This window comes from Protopterus annectens, chromosome 15.part0 (assembly GCF_019279795.1).
Source record: "Protopterus annectens isolate FY-2018-M chromosome 15.part0, PAN1.0, whole genome shotgun sequence".
NCBI classification, from domain to species: Eukaryota; Metazoa; Chordata; order Ceratodontiformes; family Protopteridae; genus Protopterus; species Protopterus annectens.
The window spans coordinates 121,824,515-121,840,865 of record NC_056749.1 but is presented as its reverse complement, the minus strand read 5'-3'; the positions used below and the strand labels follow the sequence as shown (position 1 = coordinate 121,840,865).

The 16,351-nt window shown below is 42.4% G+C and overlaps 1 protein-coding gene across 5 annotated transcripts in view; it reads right to left on the bottom strand.

Moving 5' to 3' along the window:
- PHKA1 (phosphorylase kinase regulatory subunit alpha 1) overlaps positions 1-16,351 on the bottom strand; it is a 3,177,076-nt gene that overhangs the window by 1,177,721 nt on the left and 1,983,004 nt on the right. For all 5 annotated transcript variants that reach the window (XM_044057561.1, XM_044057557.1, XM_044057558.1 and 2 more), the window contains exon 22: positions 6,223-6,359. In XM_044057561.1, coding sequence (XP_043913496.1) covers positions 6,223-6,359 — 137 coding nt within the window. The remainder of the gene's footprint in view (positions 1-6,222; positions 6,360-16,351) is intronic.

The following is a 16,351-nucleotide window of genomic DNA, read 5'->3' as shown; positions in this document are numbered from 1 at the left end:
CTTGTAGTTGTGCTGGGACAACAGAAGAGGAACTTGAGGAAGGATCCATGGTGGTGAGTGTGACAGGCTCTTTAGGAGAGGATACCAGTGCTGTTGTGGCCAGTCTGGAGCAATGAGAATCATTTGTGGCCTCTCTGCTCTGGTTTTTAATAGGACTTTGGCCAGTAGAGGTAGAGGTGGGAAGGCATAGACTGTCAATGTTGTCCAACTGAAAGAGAGTGCGTCCACTTTCCAGGCCTGTGGATGATAGGTCCTTGAGCAAAATTTTTTCAACTGGTTATTTCTGTGGGTAGCAAATAGATCTATGTCTGGCTGTCCCCATGCCAGAGTTATCTTTGAGAAGACTTGAGGATGCAACTTCCATTCATGTGGGTCTGTCATATTTCTGCTTAAGTTGTCTGCCAGTGTGTTTTCCTTCCCTGGCAGGAACTGTGCCTGTAGTTGAATTTGGAATTCCAGTGCTATGTTCCACAGGGTCATGGCTTGCCTGCACAGGGGGTATGAATGCGTTCCCCCCTGTTTATGTACCACATGACTGTGGTGTTGTCTGTCCTTATTAATAGCTGGCCTGGATGCAGTAGGTCTTTGAAGGTCATAAGAGCATTTTGTACGGCTAGCATCTCCTTTTGGTTGATGTGTAGGTGCATCTCTTTTTGGGACCATTTTCCCTGAATACACTGACCTGCCATGTGTGCTCCCCAGTCGTAGTCTGAGGCATCTGTTGTGATGATTTGAGTTGCTTGGAATGAGTGGTATAATTGTTTCCAAGCTGTGGCTGTGCTGAGACCATAAGTTTTTTAGGTACCATTGTAGTTTCCTCATATGCAGCTTTGCAAATGGTATTAGTAGGATGCAAGATGCCATGAACCCCAGAGCCTGCAGGATTTTCCTTGCAGTTAGCCTGGTTAAAGTTGCCATTTTGTTGTAGTATTGAGACAGTTGCCCTTGTTTGTCTGGCGTGAGGTAGGCCGTCTAGGTTGTTGTATTTAAGCTGGCACCCAGGAAAATTATCTGTTGAGAAGGTATTAGTTTTAATTTCTTTTTGTTCACTGTGTACCCCAGGCAGTTTAACAGTTTTATTACAAACGCCAGATGTTGCAATAGAAGGTCCTTTCTGTCTGCTTGGATCAGGCAGTCATCCAGATATGGGTAGATTTGGATTCCTCGTTGTCTGCAGAAGGCAATTACTGATGCCAGGCATTTCGTAAACACTCTGGGCGCAGTAGATAAGCCAAAGGGCAATGCAGAGAATTGGTAATGGGTTGAACCTGCAAGAAATCTGAGGTATCTTCTGCAATCTTGTCTGATAGGGACATGCAGGTATGCCTCCTTGAGGTCCAACGTTACCAGCCAAGACTCCTTGCCCAGCATGGGAAGAAGCTGCTGTAATGTGAGCATCTTGAATTTTGGTACCTCTAGATATGTGTTTAGAATAGATAGGTCTAAGATGGGTCTCCAATCTTTGTCCCTCCTTGGTACAAGAAATAGCCTTGAATAAAAACCTTGACCTTGTTCTTTTGCAGGTACCTCTTGAATTGCTTTCATATCCATGAGAGCGGAAATTTGCCTTTGTACCTCTGCCCATTGATTTTGTGGCAGGTTTGGCATGCCTCTCATTTTTGGAAGGGTGTGAAAGTGGAAACTGTAGCCTCTGTCTATATCCAGAATCCATTTGTCCTGTGTAACAATGTGCCAGTTTTTTGAAAATAAGGCCAGTTTTTCGCCCAAAGGTGCTGCCATTATATCTTTGTTTGGCAGGCATAGGGGAAAGTCATTGCATCTGTTTTCTAAATGACTGTGGCCTATCTTCTCCACCTCTGGGGGCTGGTGTTTGCCACTGTCTAGCTCTGTAAGATCCTTGAGGTTGTCCTCTACTACTTCAACGTCTGTATCTGCCCCTTTGGGGTCTGTCTGTGGCTGGAAAGGACTAATTTTTTGAAGGCCAGTTTCTGCTAAAACGTGGAGGCTGCACCTGCAAGAAATCTTTAACTGTTTGCATAGATTTCGCTTTTTCCTCCATTTTCTTTAGCACCGAACAATACATCTTTTTGTAGTGGTGTATCTAATACCTTTGCTTTGACATGATCTGGTAAGGTTTGCTCTTTGAGCCAAGCATGTCTACGTATGACAGACCCCGTGACAGCAGCTCTGCATGAGGCCTCTAAAGCATCAAAACCACACTGCAAGGTATGTTTCCCCACTTGTTCTGCTCCATGCAACAAATCCTGCAACTCTTTCAAGTCTGGCTGTTCTGTTTGTGTAATTTTGCCTTTCAGCTGAGATAGCAAGAACTGCTGGTATTTTAACATATGAAACTGACAGTTTAATGCCCTCATGGTTAAAGTGGCTGATGTATACACCTTTTTCCCCCATCTTTCTAATGCTCTAGAATCTCTCTCTGAAGGCAAAGGGTTTTTGGCAGTAGAGGCCTTAATCCCCTTTGGTCCCTGTGAAATTGTTTCTGGGTCAGCAGTATGGCTTTTATAAAGGAACTGGTGAGAATCAGGAACCCGGTAATATCTGTCTGGTTTAACAGGGGCTGGAGGTAATGAGTCTGGATTAAGACTGGCTTCTGCGTACACATCATCCAAAATATCTAAGACAGGAGGAATAGCCAGGGGCCTATGCTGGGGAAGTAGTAGAAAATCCCTGAGCCTTTTCTTGGAATCAGAGTAATCTTGGCCTTCCCAGTGGAAGTGCTCTCGCAATGTATGCAGGGTTTCCCCAAAAGAGAAGTCCTCAGGGGGGGAGACCGAGGGAATAGACTCCTCAGCATCAGAGTCTTCAAATGGGGAATAGGTGAAATCATGGTCCTCAGAATGGTCTGAAGTAATAGAAGCCTGGTCTGAGGAGGGGTAGTCTTCCTCCATCCTGGGTCTTTTGTCTGAGGGGGGGTTGAGAACCCCTGATGAGAGTAATCAAATCCTCAGCCATTTTAAGCATCTGTTTTTTAGGCATGGGACCTTGAGAGGGGGTCTGAGGCCCTTGTTTTTTAATCTGTATTGCAGCTTTAGACTTAGTGAATGTTTTAAATGAGGAGGTGGAAGGCCTGAAAACGCCTTCAGAAATGGCAGGCCTCGCTAAAATTTTGGTTTCCCCGCCAAGAGTGGCGTCGGTATCTGCAGTGGGAATGGAGACCGAGGATCCTGCAGCCTCGGGTACTGAAGTCGGCGGTAAAATAGTTTCATCGGTAGTCAGGGGCTGCATAGGGGCCTCGCTGAGAACCAGTAGTCGGCCTAAGCGTGATCTCAGTACTTGGTGCAGGCCTCGGATGTCTATCCTTATCCTTGCGTCTTTTGCCTAAAACTGGCGTCGGTGCATCTGACGACATGATATAATTAATTTTTTTGCCAAAATAATGAAGGGCGAACTCCGCCCGGCGCTTAATAGTGCGCTTGTTAAACCTAGCACAAAAACGGCAGGCCGAGACGTCGTGGTCTGGCCCTAAGCAAGGTATACAGTAAGAGTGAAAATCCTTATGCGGTATTTGCTTCCCACAAGAAATGCAATTATTAACTTTGTCTGACATCGGTCTGAGGCAAGAAAAGTTTCCCCAACGGGGTACTTACCTTAAAAGAAGACTTCGGCTGAAATACTGTTCGTAAATCACAGGAGCTGGCCGACCGGCACTTGCGAACTGCTTCTGCTTCGGGCACCGCGCGGCAAGAAAGACTGAAGAAAATGGCGTCGGCTGCCTCTTTTATACCACTGCCGCACTGACGTCAGGGAAGAAGTGACGACAACTAACGCCGGACCTAGACTTTGGAATTCGGCCGACTGAGGACCCGCCTGATGGCAGAATAACCCAAGTGTGATGACTGCAGCTGTATGCACGATGAACATCAGAGACAGCCTGTGAAGCCCATCCTGGATCTTGTTTTATATTCAAAGCTTCAGTAAGTATTGCAATTGACTCTATACGTTGATGAATGTTGGCCGTACACCCAGTCTCATTAGCACGGCTATCCTCTCCATTATCATGCCACTGTTTCATTGTTTAGAGGTTGTATTCTCCTTCAACCTAGGCCATAAAAACACGTTCCCATCAACAAAATCACCCAGGTCTGATTGTAATTTCTTACATTTGGCTAATTGAAGCCTTCTCTCAAAATTCTTTATGTTCTCATGACTTCAGGTGAGAATTGGCTCTGAATGAGATGTTGTAACTTGTCTCTCTTAGGAAAGATTCTTCCATTGGTTTAAAAAATTCCATCAGCTGCATATAGTTGAAACCAAGTATAAGGTTCATGGTTTGCCACTGTTTTAAGAGGTCAGGAAATGTGGTGCCATACATTGGCATTTTAAGCACCCTCACATCTCTCTGGATAATTTTAAAGTATATGGATGCCTCTAGATGGAATCTCTGCCACTGCATCCGTTTAAATTTGTATAGTTTATTTTCAAGATCGCTATACAACACAAAAATTGTGTTGTCTTTCAGTATGTTCAGTGGCAATTCTTTTATTATCAAATGTATAGTTCATTAGAGGATTCATAACTGGAGGTAGTAGTCCCTGCAAGCATTCTGTTGGACTGTTAACCTGTATTCCAGTTCAACAGATATTTCTTCAGCCATGTTCAACTAGAAAACTGAAAACAGCCAAAAAATGTATAGGAAAAAAGAAAAAAGAACCCTGGTTGATAAAATGCACTCTCAAGCTCAAACTCAAAGTCAGATAAAAAGAAACTTGGTGCACAACACGGTAGAACACCAACACTTTAATGAAACAAGAATGCTAAAGCAATGGCAAGCACTTTCACACAAACAGAATAAAAATATATAGAGGAACAAGAGGGCTAACAGTGCGCATTGGGGCAACATGTAATAGACAAGGGTGATGAGCATAGTTTTAGAGATTACAGCTACGAACATTAGAGGGGGTGATATCAGGAACGTCACAGAAGGAAGGGAGCAACAGTGGATTATATGGTTAAATGCAGATAAGTTTCCAGGCATCAATGTGCGTGTATCCCTGAAACTCCACTTGAAATCTCACTCCCTAAAACATTGATATATGTATGTATTTATTTTATTTTTATTTTATATTTTTGGTTGAAAAACATGTGTATCTTTTGAGATATATATATATATATATATTCTATTTGCGTGTGTGTGCTAAGAAATAATGTTTTAATAAGGTGTATTGCAGCTTTAAGTAATAGGTGATTTGTTTCTTGGTTCCTGGTTGGATGGTTTGCATTTAAATAGTGGAGAGAACACGGTTTAATTAGGTCTGATGAAGCTACCTGGATGGTAGTGAAAGCGCTTACCATTGCTTTAGCATTCTTGTTTCACTGAAGTGTTTGTGTTCTACAGTGGTGTGTACCCAGTTTCTTTTTATCTGACTATATACTGCTAAAGCCAGCTCTGTGGTGTAGAGGAATAAGGTTGCAGGCAACAGCAGTTCAGTTAGTGGCACTAGTGCCTGTTGGAGATGGCTACAAAAGATGGGAGCTACTGACCACTGCTGGTTCAACCATGCTGGGGGATGGGGGTGGGGTCAGCTTTGCTTGCTACACAGGATGACAAATCTGTCAGCCACTGGAAACATAAGTCAGCTGACTCAGAGCAGCTATGGTGCTTAACACCAGTTAAAAACAAAAGAAAATGAATATAGCATGTGGAGGCACACTTTACCTTCAGCAGATTACAAAGCTGGGCCTGAAACATCTGCCTGGCAGACTGGAGCTGCTATCAATGGGGACAATGAAGGCAACAACCAACAAGCTGACCTGCTCTCTGTGAACAGACTCTTGCCATGGTGCGGACTGCTGATTGGGACCTCCTTGGTGGGAACAAATGGGCCACAGGGCTCTCACTCACTTTGACAGTGTAAACTCTTGCAGCACCAGAACAAATGGCCAACTAGATGTCAGTTGTGGAGCCAGTGGCTAAGGTCCTGAAGGCAAATACAAAAAAATACTGCTAAAATACCACATTCTGAAGATTTGGGTCCGATGTGTTCTGTTTCTGTCTGCAAGCTGCCCAAATCTGAAGTTGTCACTTAACCAGACCAGTGACTATCACAAAAAAAAAAAAAAAAAAAAAATATCAAAATTCCAGGCCTCTTTTGGCAAAAGTAAACAGATGTTTACTTATAGTCAAATTTGACATGCAAGAAGGGCCAAAACTACATGAAATCTGGAACTTAAAAGTGTGACCTGTTTCATATCTTTATACTTCAATTAATGATGTTATAAATAAATGTTGACATAACTTACTTCATGTTATACAGAAGATATAAAATATCTGCCTGGTCTTGTAAAGACGGACACTGTTTCAGCTGTTGCACTAAAGCATCGAAGTCTATATTCCCAAAAGCATCCTTGGGTAGGTCTAGGTGATTAAAGGCTGAACTCTAAAAGAGAAAAAGAAAACAAAATTTACATAACATCCTTCTAACGTTTGACGAGTAGTCAGATGAGCTATAACCATTACAATGGAAGGGCTTTGACATTACTCGTGTGAGACTACCTCAGTATCATGAATGCAACCAACTCAAAACAGCAGCAAGCTACCTACTAGTGTGGTACTGACATAACTAACGCCGTATCAGTGGATGCACATGGCATGCAAGGCATGGATCTGTGCATTACTCAGTAAACAGTCCTGCTGTTGAGCCCTTGCAAAACTGCTCCTTTACATGGGTACACTAGACAAATGAATCTGGCACTGACTATAACATCAGTCCAAGAAAAGACGATACAGTAAGAAGGGAAATGCATATACTGAGCTTCACTACATCTTACATTGTGCAACTCTGAAGCAGCTGTGATGAGAAAGAAGATCAAAGATTGCCAAGAACCTGAAGTCACAAGCAACTGAAGACTTCAAGTAAAACAGGTACAACTCAATCATCATGCAAGTAAATTAAAACTTGAGAGAATAAAACTGCTCTGTTTTAAACAAAGGCATATGTAAAAATGGGATAATGCTGTCGCTAAACAGCACTGCAACTTACTAAGAACAAAAAGGCTCATCTTTCGTTATTCTGTCAGGGGACTCTAGGTAATTATAATTCTTTTATCCAAGATAACCCTTTTGTTGGCTTCCTGGACTTAAAAATAAACAAAGTTCTGTACATGTAATGTAGCACAATACTTCAGCTGCACTCTTCTCTAAGTTAGTGCCCCATTTAGGTGCACACAAAAAACTCTTTTCCACTAGGAAGTGTGTAACATTTTTATAGATGACTTCCTATAAGTGCTCATATCTGCACACTAGACTAATGCAACCCCCCTGCCCAAGTAAGCTGTAAATCCTACAGTATGAACCTTGACGGGACAGTTAGGATACCCTGAGGTTGTGCAACGTCTGTGTTATGCTGTAGAAAATGACACTCTAGTCACAACTGTAGTACCATTAATGCTCACAAGTTCAGAGCACTTGTATTTTTCTAAAGCTCTGACAGAAAATAATGAAAACAAAAATTAGCAAGAAGAGAGGTGAACTTCCCCTACACTGCTGAAATCCATGCATCCAGTTCTAAATCAGCACCTTCTGAATTGGCATTACAGTCTACAATATTATGCCAAAACCATTTACAAAGACAAGCACTCCACTTTGATCAGTACTTTGCACATCAAATGGAAAAAAAGTGAACACGAACTTGCATTTCTAGCCTACAAGAAATATCTTCAAATAAATGCAGAAACAGCTAGGCAGTTAGGTTAAAAAATGGGGTGGGGGGACAAAGAGGTCTAGTTGCCTAAGAGGGCTACAGCACCAGCAAGCAGAATTCCATAATATATCCTTACAGGATAAGACCCTAAATGTAAGGTTACTGTTCCACAGGTCCCTGGTTAGGATGTACCCTGAGTACTGTAGTTCTGCAGCAAGAATGGGGTTATCAGTGTGCAGGAAGATGTTGACAGGAAAGCCTTCAGAAAGTCAAGGAATGCAAATACAGGTGAAAATCAAAAATTAAAAACAAAACAGGAGTTACAGGTCCAATAAAGACCAGAAGGGAAAAGGATGAGACACGGACACATAACATCACATTTGGGAGATAAGATAAACATTAGGAGAAGCAGGTTTATTTATTTATTTTACATTTGTTAACTGGGGGTGTCTGACTGAGCTGAAAAGGCCCTTTTTCAGCAGAGGCCCGGGGAGAAAATCTCCACAAAGAAAAATTACAGACACATTTAGTTATGTAGACATGTTCAGTATACACACAAATTACAAGAGACATGTTTTTACAGTGGTATGCGGCACATTAACAGTTACAGTGGAGAGAACAAACAAAAAAATATTCATTTTAAAAATAAAGGTAATTAATAGATTTGTGGTGTACAGCTGAAATCTGGAACATAGGTAGAATACGTACATAGTACACAGGTACAGTACATACATTGTAGATTAGCCAGTGTTTGTGAATAAGATTGAAAACTATTATCAAGTGCTTTAGATTTAGAATGTATATGTTATCTGCTTTCACTAGCCTGGGGAGCAATCATGGCACTGCCAACTTTGCTTGAGATGTTGCCTGATGAGGTCTTTAAAGGAGGCTTTGGATGATGTGTTTTGAATGCTAGTAGGGACAGAGTTCCATTTTTTAGCCATTGAACTACTATATAGTGCATCTCCAAAGCTAATGTAGCTGTTGGTGACTTCTAGTAGTAGTTTGCTTGATGATCTAAGAGGCCTTTTGGCTCAGTGATGTTGTACTAGGTTTTTGAGGGCAGGACACTTATTGGGGAGGTAATAGAATGACAGAGGCAGAGCTGATTGTAGGTTAGGAGGTTGGGAAGTTCACGCCAGTGGAGCTGTCTCAAAGCAGTACAGTGATGAGTTCTATATGAGCAATTTGCAGCAAAGCGGGCAATTCTGTTATAGCAGGCTTCTATTTTGCTTAGTTCAGTTTTGTTGAGATTAGTCAGAATGGGAGATGCATAGAGTAGGGTGGATATAAGTTGGGAGCGAGCAATGGCTGATCTTGTGTTGTTGGTAAGAAATTGTTTGATACGGTAGAGTGACCCCAGTTTGGCATGTACTTTTTTAATAGTTAAGTTGAGATGACTATCAAATTTTAGGTGGAAGTCTATGGTTATTCCCAATAGCTTAGCCTGTGCCACTGGAGCAATTGGAGTAGCATTTGTGGCGTAGATAGTGAATGGACTGTTAGTGTTTTTGTTAGAACTGGTTATAATCATAAGCTGAGTATTCTTTGGATTGAGGATAAGCTGGGCTTTGGTAAGGTAGTTTTCAGCGTCAGAGAATGCTAGTTGAGTTGTTTGCAGGAGGGTGGAAATGTTTTGTGCAGCACAGATTAAGGTAGTTTCATCTGCATACTGAATTATAGATGCATGCTGTGTGGAGGTATGGAGGTCATTTGTGAAGACTGTGAATAGTAGTGGTCCTAAGACAGAACCCTGTGGGACTCCTATAGTTATGGGCAGCTGAGGAGAGAGAGAATTTTCCCATTTCACAGCTTGATACATGTCAGTTAAGTAGCTTTGGAACCAGGTAAGAGTGGAATTTGATAGATGATATTGGTTTAATTTGTTTAGCAGGATTTGGTGTGAGGCTGTGTCAAATGCTTTGGACATATCCAAAAAAAGATGGGGTACAGACTGCAGATTGTGGAGACCACACATTCCGAGGATCTGTTATAATACGTCAAAGTAAATGCAGTGGCCCCTCAGAATATGGAGATGGAATCCACAGAGGTACAAGATAGTTAAAGATGGGAATGAAATGTGAGAATGGAAATAAGGCAGCTTGTTAAATTTAATAGGACGACAGACTAGATAAGGTTCACTGTCTCCTCTCCTTACGTCATCAGACAAATGCAACGGTATTGTCCACTTTTTTCCTCCACAATGAGATCACCAGCTGCTTGGTGTTCCTCCTCATTTACCTGGCCTACCTTTGGTCAGTGCACCCCCAAGCCCCCTACTTACTAGAGGAATGACGTACAGGGTAGGGGACTGGAATGGGAGACAGCAAAATCAACTGCAGTGTCATTTATGCTGTAGAGAGATTAGTTTATTTTTGCATAAACCCTGGCTTCTCAAATATGCAGAGTGGTGTCATTTGCATGGGAGTGTGCACTGTCAGCTTTCCTCTGGAATCTACATTTGTGGAAACCTTGTCCACTGCCTGCCCACTACAGATTACTGGTCATCTCTTATCTGTAACTCTGGTCTCCACCAATGTCCAAGACACTGTATGCACCTCCAACATGACCCTGGAACTGTCTCCACAGGAAAGGAAAGCAGGTATTCCCTTATCACTCTGCTCTCTTCCATCCATTGCCTCCTTCAACACCTGGGTAACTAAAATAACTCAGGACATCTGGGTTGGTCCTCTACCCCCATGAAACTGACAAGTGTAATGTAATCAACATTTTAGAAAGAAAACATATTGTTGTTTTTGCCATAGAACTTAAAGATTACTCCTGAATCTGATCTCAGTAAAACACGTTCATCTCTTCTGGCACACAGATGGACATGAATGAGGCTTCTAAAAGGACACTTGGTCTTATAACAAAACATTTTTAGAGATGGGAGAAATCAATACTTCCTTGACCAGTAATACAGTACATGGATTTAGTACTCTCCATCTTGGTTCGAGCAACCCCATTACAGATGGTGTTAAGTGAAGTTCTCTATATCTATATGAACTGCTCTGAGCTTAACAAGGTTTGTATGCATATTTAACTCTTGCTTCAATCAATGACCACAGGGCCAACTTTCATTACAGTTATCATTCCTTCAATCTGGAAGACATATATAATGAAAACTAGATAGCAGAAAAACAGTCAAGTCAGTTTGGCATGCAATATACTGCAAAAATAAAGTGCATTTTAGATATAGTAATTACTGAGGTTCAGCCTTGCTTGCTTATTTCCAAGTTATTTCACACACCTGTAACTTTTTAACACTACTGTATTCCAAAGAATTTCACCATTACTATGCCATTAATGAGATGCTTCCCACAGTCAGTCTGATGTTTTCATCTTCCATTTGCCTACTGTGCGACATAGGGCAAGTCACTTATCTAGAGTGTGCTCCTAGGCAGAGTCTGAAAAGTTCCAAGTGGAACACTGACCTACCCCAGTAAACAAATGGCAAGTAAAAAAAGAAGTTATGTAGTCACCATAACATTCCATCTCTATTGTCAATATTTAATTTCTCCTAATATACGAGTCCGGATCCAATCCATCGGATCTGACCTGGCTGTTAGCAAGCTTGTGGCAACCACAAAGCTCTTAAATACCTCCCCTTACCCACAATGCATCTCTCCCCATTACCTCAGATATTGTTTGCCATAATTACATTGAGACAAAAAAGGGAATTTCAGTATGTAACACACTAGAAGATCTTAAGAGACCATTTCTTGAGGATTAGGAAAACCAACCTAATCCTTTAGAATCTCTTCCAGTTCAACCAAGTAACCCATGGAAGGGGGCTGGAGGGAGGGGATGTGAGGAGAGATGAAAAATCAGCAATACCGATGGAATATTATGGTGAGTACATAACTTATCTGATACTGTAAACTTTTCATGTCTTCCTCACATATGACAGTCCCCAGCTACCTTTACCCCGGATGGACTCTCAGGAGAATATTCTTCAGAAAAATCACACCAAAGGAGGCCCTTCCCCTTGATACCAAATCTAACTTGTAATGAGTGATAAAAGTATGATGGTTTGCCCAAGTGGCAGCTGCACAAATATCATCCAAGGAGGCATTCTTCTGAAAGACTGCAGATGTGGCTATCGCCCTGCTACAATAAGCCAGAATGCACTTCTTAGGTTTGATGTCTTTTGAGGTGTAAATAAAGGAAATACTTTATCAAAATAGCATTCTAGTTGTAAAAAAGGTAGGCCTTTCCTAGGGCCTGCAAATGCAATAAACAATTGGTTTTCTTTCCAAAACTCTCTAGTTCTATGTAAATAGAAACATAACTGTCTATGAACATTCAAGTGGATTAGCAAGGAGGAAGTAAGGATAGCTATGAAGAGGATGAAGAATGGAAAGTCTGTTGGTCTAGATGACATACCTGTGGAAGCATGGAGGTGTTTAGGTGAAATGGCAGTGGAGTTTTTAACTAGATTGTTTAATGAAATCTTGGAAAGTGAGAGGACGCCTGAGGAATGGAGAAAAAGTGTGTTGGTACCGATTTTTAAGAATAAGGGTGATGTGCAGAGCTATAGTAACTACAGAGGGATTAAATTGATCAGTCACAGCATGAAGTTATGGGAAAGAGTAGTGGAAGCTAGGTTAAGAAGGGAGGTGATGATTAGTGATCAGCAGTATGGTTTCATGCCAGGAAAGAGCACTACAGATCTGATGTTTGCTCTGACAGTGTTGATGGAGAAGTACAGAGAAGGTCAGAAGGAGTTGCATTGTGTCTTTGTGGACTTAGAGAAAGCATATGACAGGGTGCCTAGAGAGGAGTTGTGGTACTGTATGAGGAAGTTGGGAGTGTCAGAGAAGTTTGTGAGACTGGTACAGGATATGTACGAGGGTAGTGTGACAGTGGTGAGGTCTGCAGTGGGAGTGACGGATGCGTTTAAGGTGGCGGTGGGATTACATCAAGGATCAGCTCTGAGCCCTTTCTTATTTGCAATGGTGATGGACAGGTTGACAGACGAGATCAGACAGGAGTCCCCGTGGACTATGATGTAGGCAGATGACATTGTGATCTGTAGTGAGAGTAGAGAACAGGTGGAGACGACCCTGGGGAGGTGGAGATATGCTCTAGAGAGAAGAGGAATGAAGGTCAGCAGGACTAAGACAGAATATATGTGTGTGAATGAGAGGGAGGATAGAAGAATGGTGAAGATGCAGGGAGTGGTGGGGGCGAAGGTGGATGAGTTTAAATACTTGGGATCAACAGTTCAGAGTAATAGTAAGCGTGGAAGAGAGGCGAAGAAGAGAGTACAGGCAGGATGGAGTGGGTGGAGAAGAGTGTCAGGAGTGATTTATGACAGACTAGTACCAGTAAGAGTGAAAGCGAAGGTCTACAAGAGGGTAGTGAGACCAGCTATGTTGTATGGGTTGGAGACAGTGGCACTGACAAAAAGGCAGGAGTCAGAGCTTGATGTGGCAGAGTTGAAGATGCTAAGATTTGCACTGGGTGTGACGAGGATGGACAGGATTAGGAATAAGTATATTAGAGGGTTAGCCCAGGTTGGAAGATTTGGAGACAAAGCCAGAGTGGCAAGATTACGTTGGTTTGGACATGTGCTAAGGAGGGATGCAGAGTATATTGGGAAAAAGATGCTAAGGATGAAGCTGCCAGGTAACAGGAAAAGAGGAAGGTCTAAGATGAGGTTTATGGATGTGGTGAGAGAGGACATGCAGGTGGTTGGTGTGACAGAGCAAGATGCAGAGGACAGGAAGAAATGGAAACAGTTGATCCGCTGTGGCGAACCCTAATGGGAGCAGCCGAAAGAAGACGACGACTAAAATTAGGGAAGAAAACAGGCAAATGTATAGTCTGATTAATATAGGTTTGAGAAACAACTTTGGGCAAGAAAGAGGGGCTGATACACAAAGAGACGGTCTTTATGAAAGACCAAGTAGGGGGGCTGAGAAGATGGTGCCTGAGTTTCTGATATGTGTCTCGCCGATGAGATAGCCACCAAAAAGATAGTTTTCCATGAAAGGAACTTAATTGCACAAGATGCTGCAGGTTCAGAGGGTGGTTGAACAGTCAAGCGTAGAACCAGATTTAGAGTTCAAACAGGGAGAAGGATCCTTGTGGGGAGGTTTTAACATGTTCCCTCTTAAAAAGGCTTTGCAAAGTTTGTGGGAAATTAAAGATAAGTTGTCTAGCCCAATGTGAAAATCTGAAATGGCTGCTAAATGGACGTTAGCAGATGCCGCAGCTCTGTTACTGAAAAAAATGGGCTAGAAATTAATTCCAGAATGAAGTGAACAGGAGCCGTGATAGGATCCATATTGTGTTGCTGTGCCCAGATTACAAACCTCTTCCATTTACTCCTATACAGTTTGAGTGGATGACTTACTGGAGGATATCAGAATATGACGGACTGGGGAGGAGAGCATAGGGTGTCTAGCAAACAATGGAAGTGGAGGAATCAAGCTGTCAGATTGTGATTGAAGATTGAGATAAAGCATTCCTGTTGGATGTGATAACAGTTCTGGAAAGGGTTCCAGAATCCAGGGCTCCTTCTGCAGACAAGGCCAGAGGAAAGAAAACCAGACTTGTCAAGGCCAATACGGGGCAATGAGGATTAGTGCTCCTTCAACCTATTGGCTTTCTGAAGGAATTTAGGAATCAATAGAATGGGGGAAAGCATACAACAGCCTAGGAGGCCAATCATATATTAAAGCATCCCTTGGGGACTGTCTCAGTAGGGGAATTGGGGTGAAGTAGCTCCTGCATTTGTTGTTTAGGGGAGAGGCAAGGAGGTCGCAGCAAGGCTGGCCCCATGTGTGGAAAATTTTCTCTGCTATGTTCTGACTGAGGGACCACTTGTGAGGCATAAGGAAGGCTCTGCTCAATTTGTCCGCTACGATGTTAGACGTTCCCAGAATATGTGTTGCTATTAGAATGCGGTTGGATGAGATCACCCATTGCCACACCATGAGCGCTTCTCGACACGGAGCATGATCTGGTTCCTCCTTGCTTGCTTACGCACCATACTACTGACATGTCTGACTGAATCGCTACCATCCCCAGAGGAAGAGCAGTCTGAAACACCTGCAATGCTAGAAGCACTGCTTTCATCTTCAGGATGTTTATGTGGAATGTGGCCTCGTCTGTGGACCAGGTACCTTGGCCAGTCTTCCCCAGATAATGTCCCCCATGTCCATGGTCAATGTAGCCTGTGGTTGAGGAAGAATAAAAGGCTGACCTTGCGTCATCTGTTCTGAACAAATTTTTATTTTATTTTTTATTTTACATTTGTTGACCGGGCTAGTCCAGCTGGATACATATCCCTTTTCAGTAGAGGCCCGGGGAGAAAAGCTCCAGCATAATGGCAATACATGATGAGAACATGTTACATTTACAATATAAGAATAGGAATAACATAGATTTTATATAAGCACAAGTAGCAAAGCAACAGGTTAAACATACTAGTTGTATAGGATAAACAAAGTGGAAATAATGGACTAGGTCACTAATTATCAGGGCCCATTATGAGTACAAGAGATTTTAATAAACTGAGTAAGGGATTTGGATAAGGTGGAACGGGAGTAGTTTGGTATGAGTTTGATAAGTTAGTCAGGTTCTGTGCATGGGCATAGCCATTGTAACTTAAGATGATCTTTGAGGTTATTTTTGAACTGTTTATGTGAGGTCATGAGTCTAAGGGTGTTTGGCAGGGAGTTCCAAGGCTTTCCAATGGAGTTGGCATACAGGGCATCACCACCCGAGTTCTTAGATTTAATCGTTAAGATCTGGACGTTATTAGCTGATCGAAGGGAGTTTAGGTTGGAGTAGGGGGTCAAAATACTACACAGTGAGGGAGTTCTATCTGGATGGTGGATTATTTTAAAGAATTCTGTGAGTTGGTTAAGTTTGAGAAGATTGGGCAGTTCCAACCAACCGAGTTTCCTAAGGTTAAGGCAATGGTGGGTGCGATATGGGGAACCTGTTATGAATCTAGCAATATGGTTATAAGCAAGAGAGAGCATGTTAAGTTCACGTTTATTGAGGAAAGAAAGAACTGGGGAGTCATACAGTAGGGTGGAGAGGAGATGCGTTTGGGCAATAGTTAGTTTGGTAGTGGGGGTTAAGAAGTTTTTTATTCTGTACATGGATCCAAGTTTTTTGTTAACCGATTTAATGGTTTGGGTAATGTGTATGTCAAATTTAAGCTTATGGTCAATGGTAACACCTAGTAATTTGGTACTGGTGACAGGGACTATGATGGTCCCATTGATGGATTTAACATGGAAGGTCGTATTGTTAGTATTTGGGAGTTCGTTTCCGAGGGGTGTGATGGCGTTGGGGAAAAATAGGAGTAATTTAGTTTTTGTTGGATTGAGTAGGAGTTTCAAGTCGGTGAACCATTTTTCAACTAAAGTAAAACAGAGTTGAGTAGTTGTTTGGAGTTTCGAGAGGGAGACATCGGAGCAGATCAGGGTGGAGTCGTCAGCATATTGTATGCAGGTGGATTTGGGGATGACTGAGTGAAGGTCGTTTATGAAGATGGAAAACAGAAGAGGACCAAGTATGGAGCCCTGAGGAACACCAATGGTATTAGGGAGCAGGTCTGATAGTTTGTTTTGCCACAGGACAGCTTGTTGCCTACCAGTGAGGTACGCCTTAAACCAGCTTAGTGCTGGGGTGTTCAGATGTAGGCTTTCTAGGGTATTAAGTAGGAGTTGGTGATTGACCATATCGAACGCTTTCGATAGGTCAAG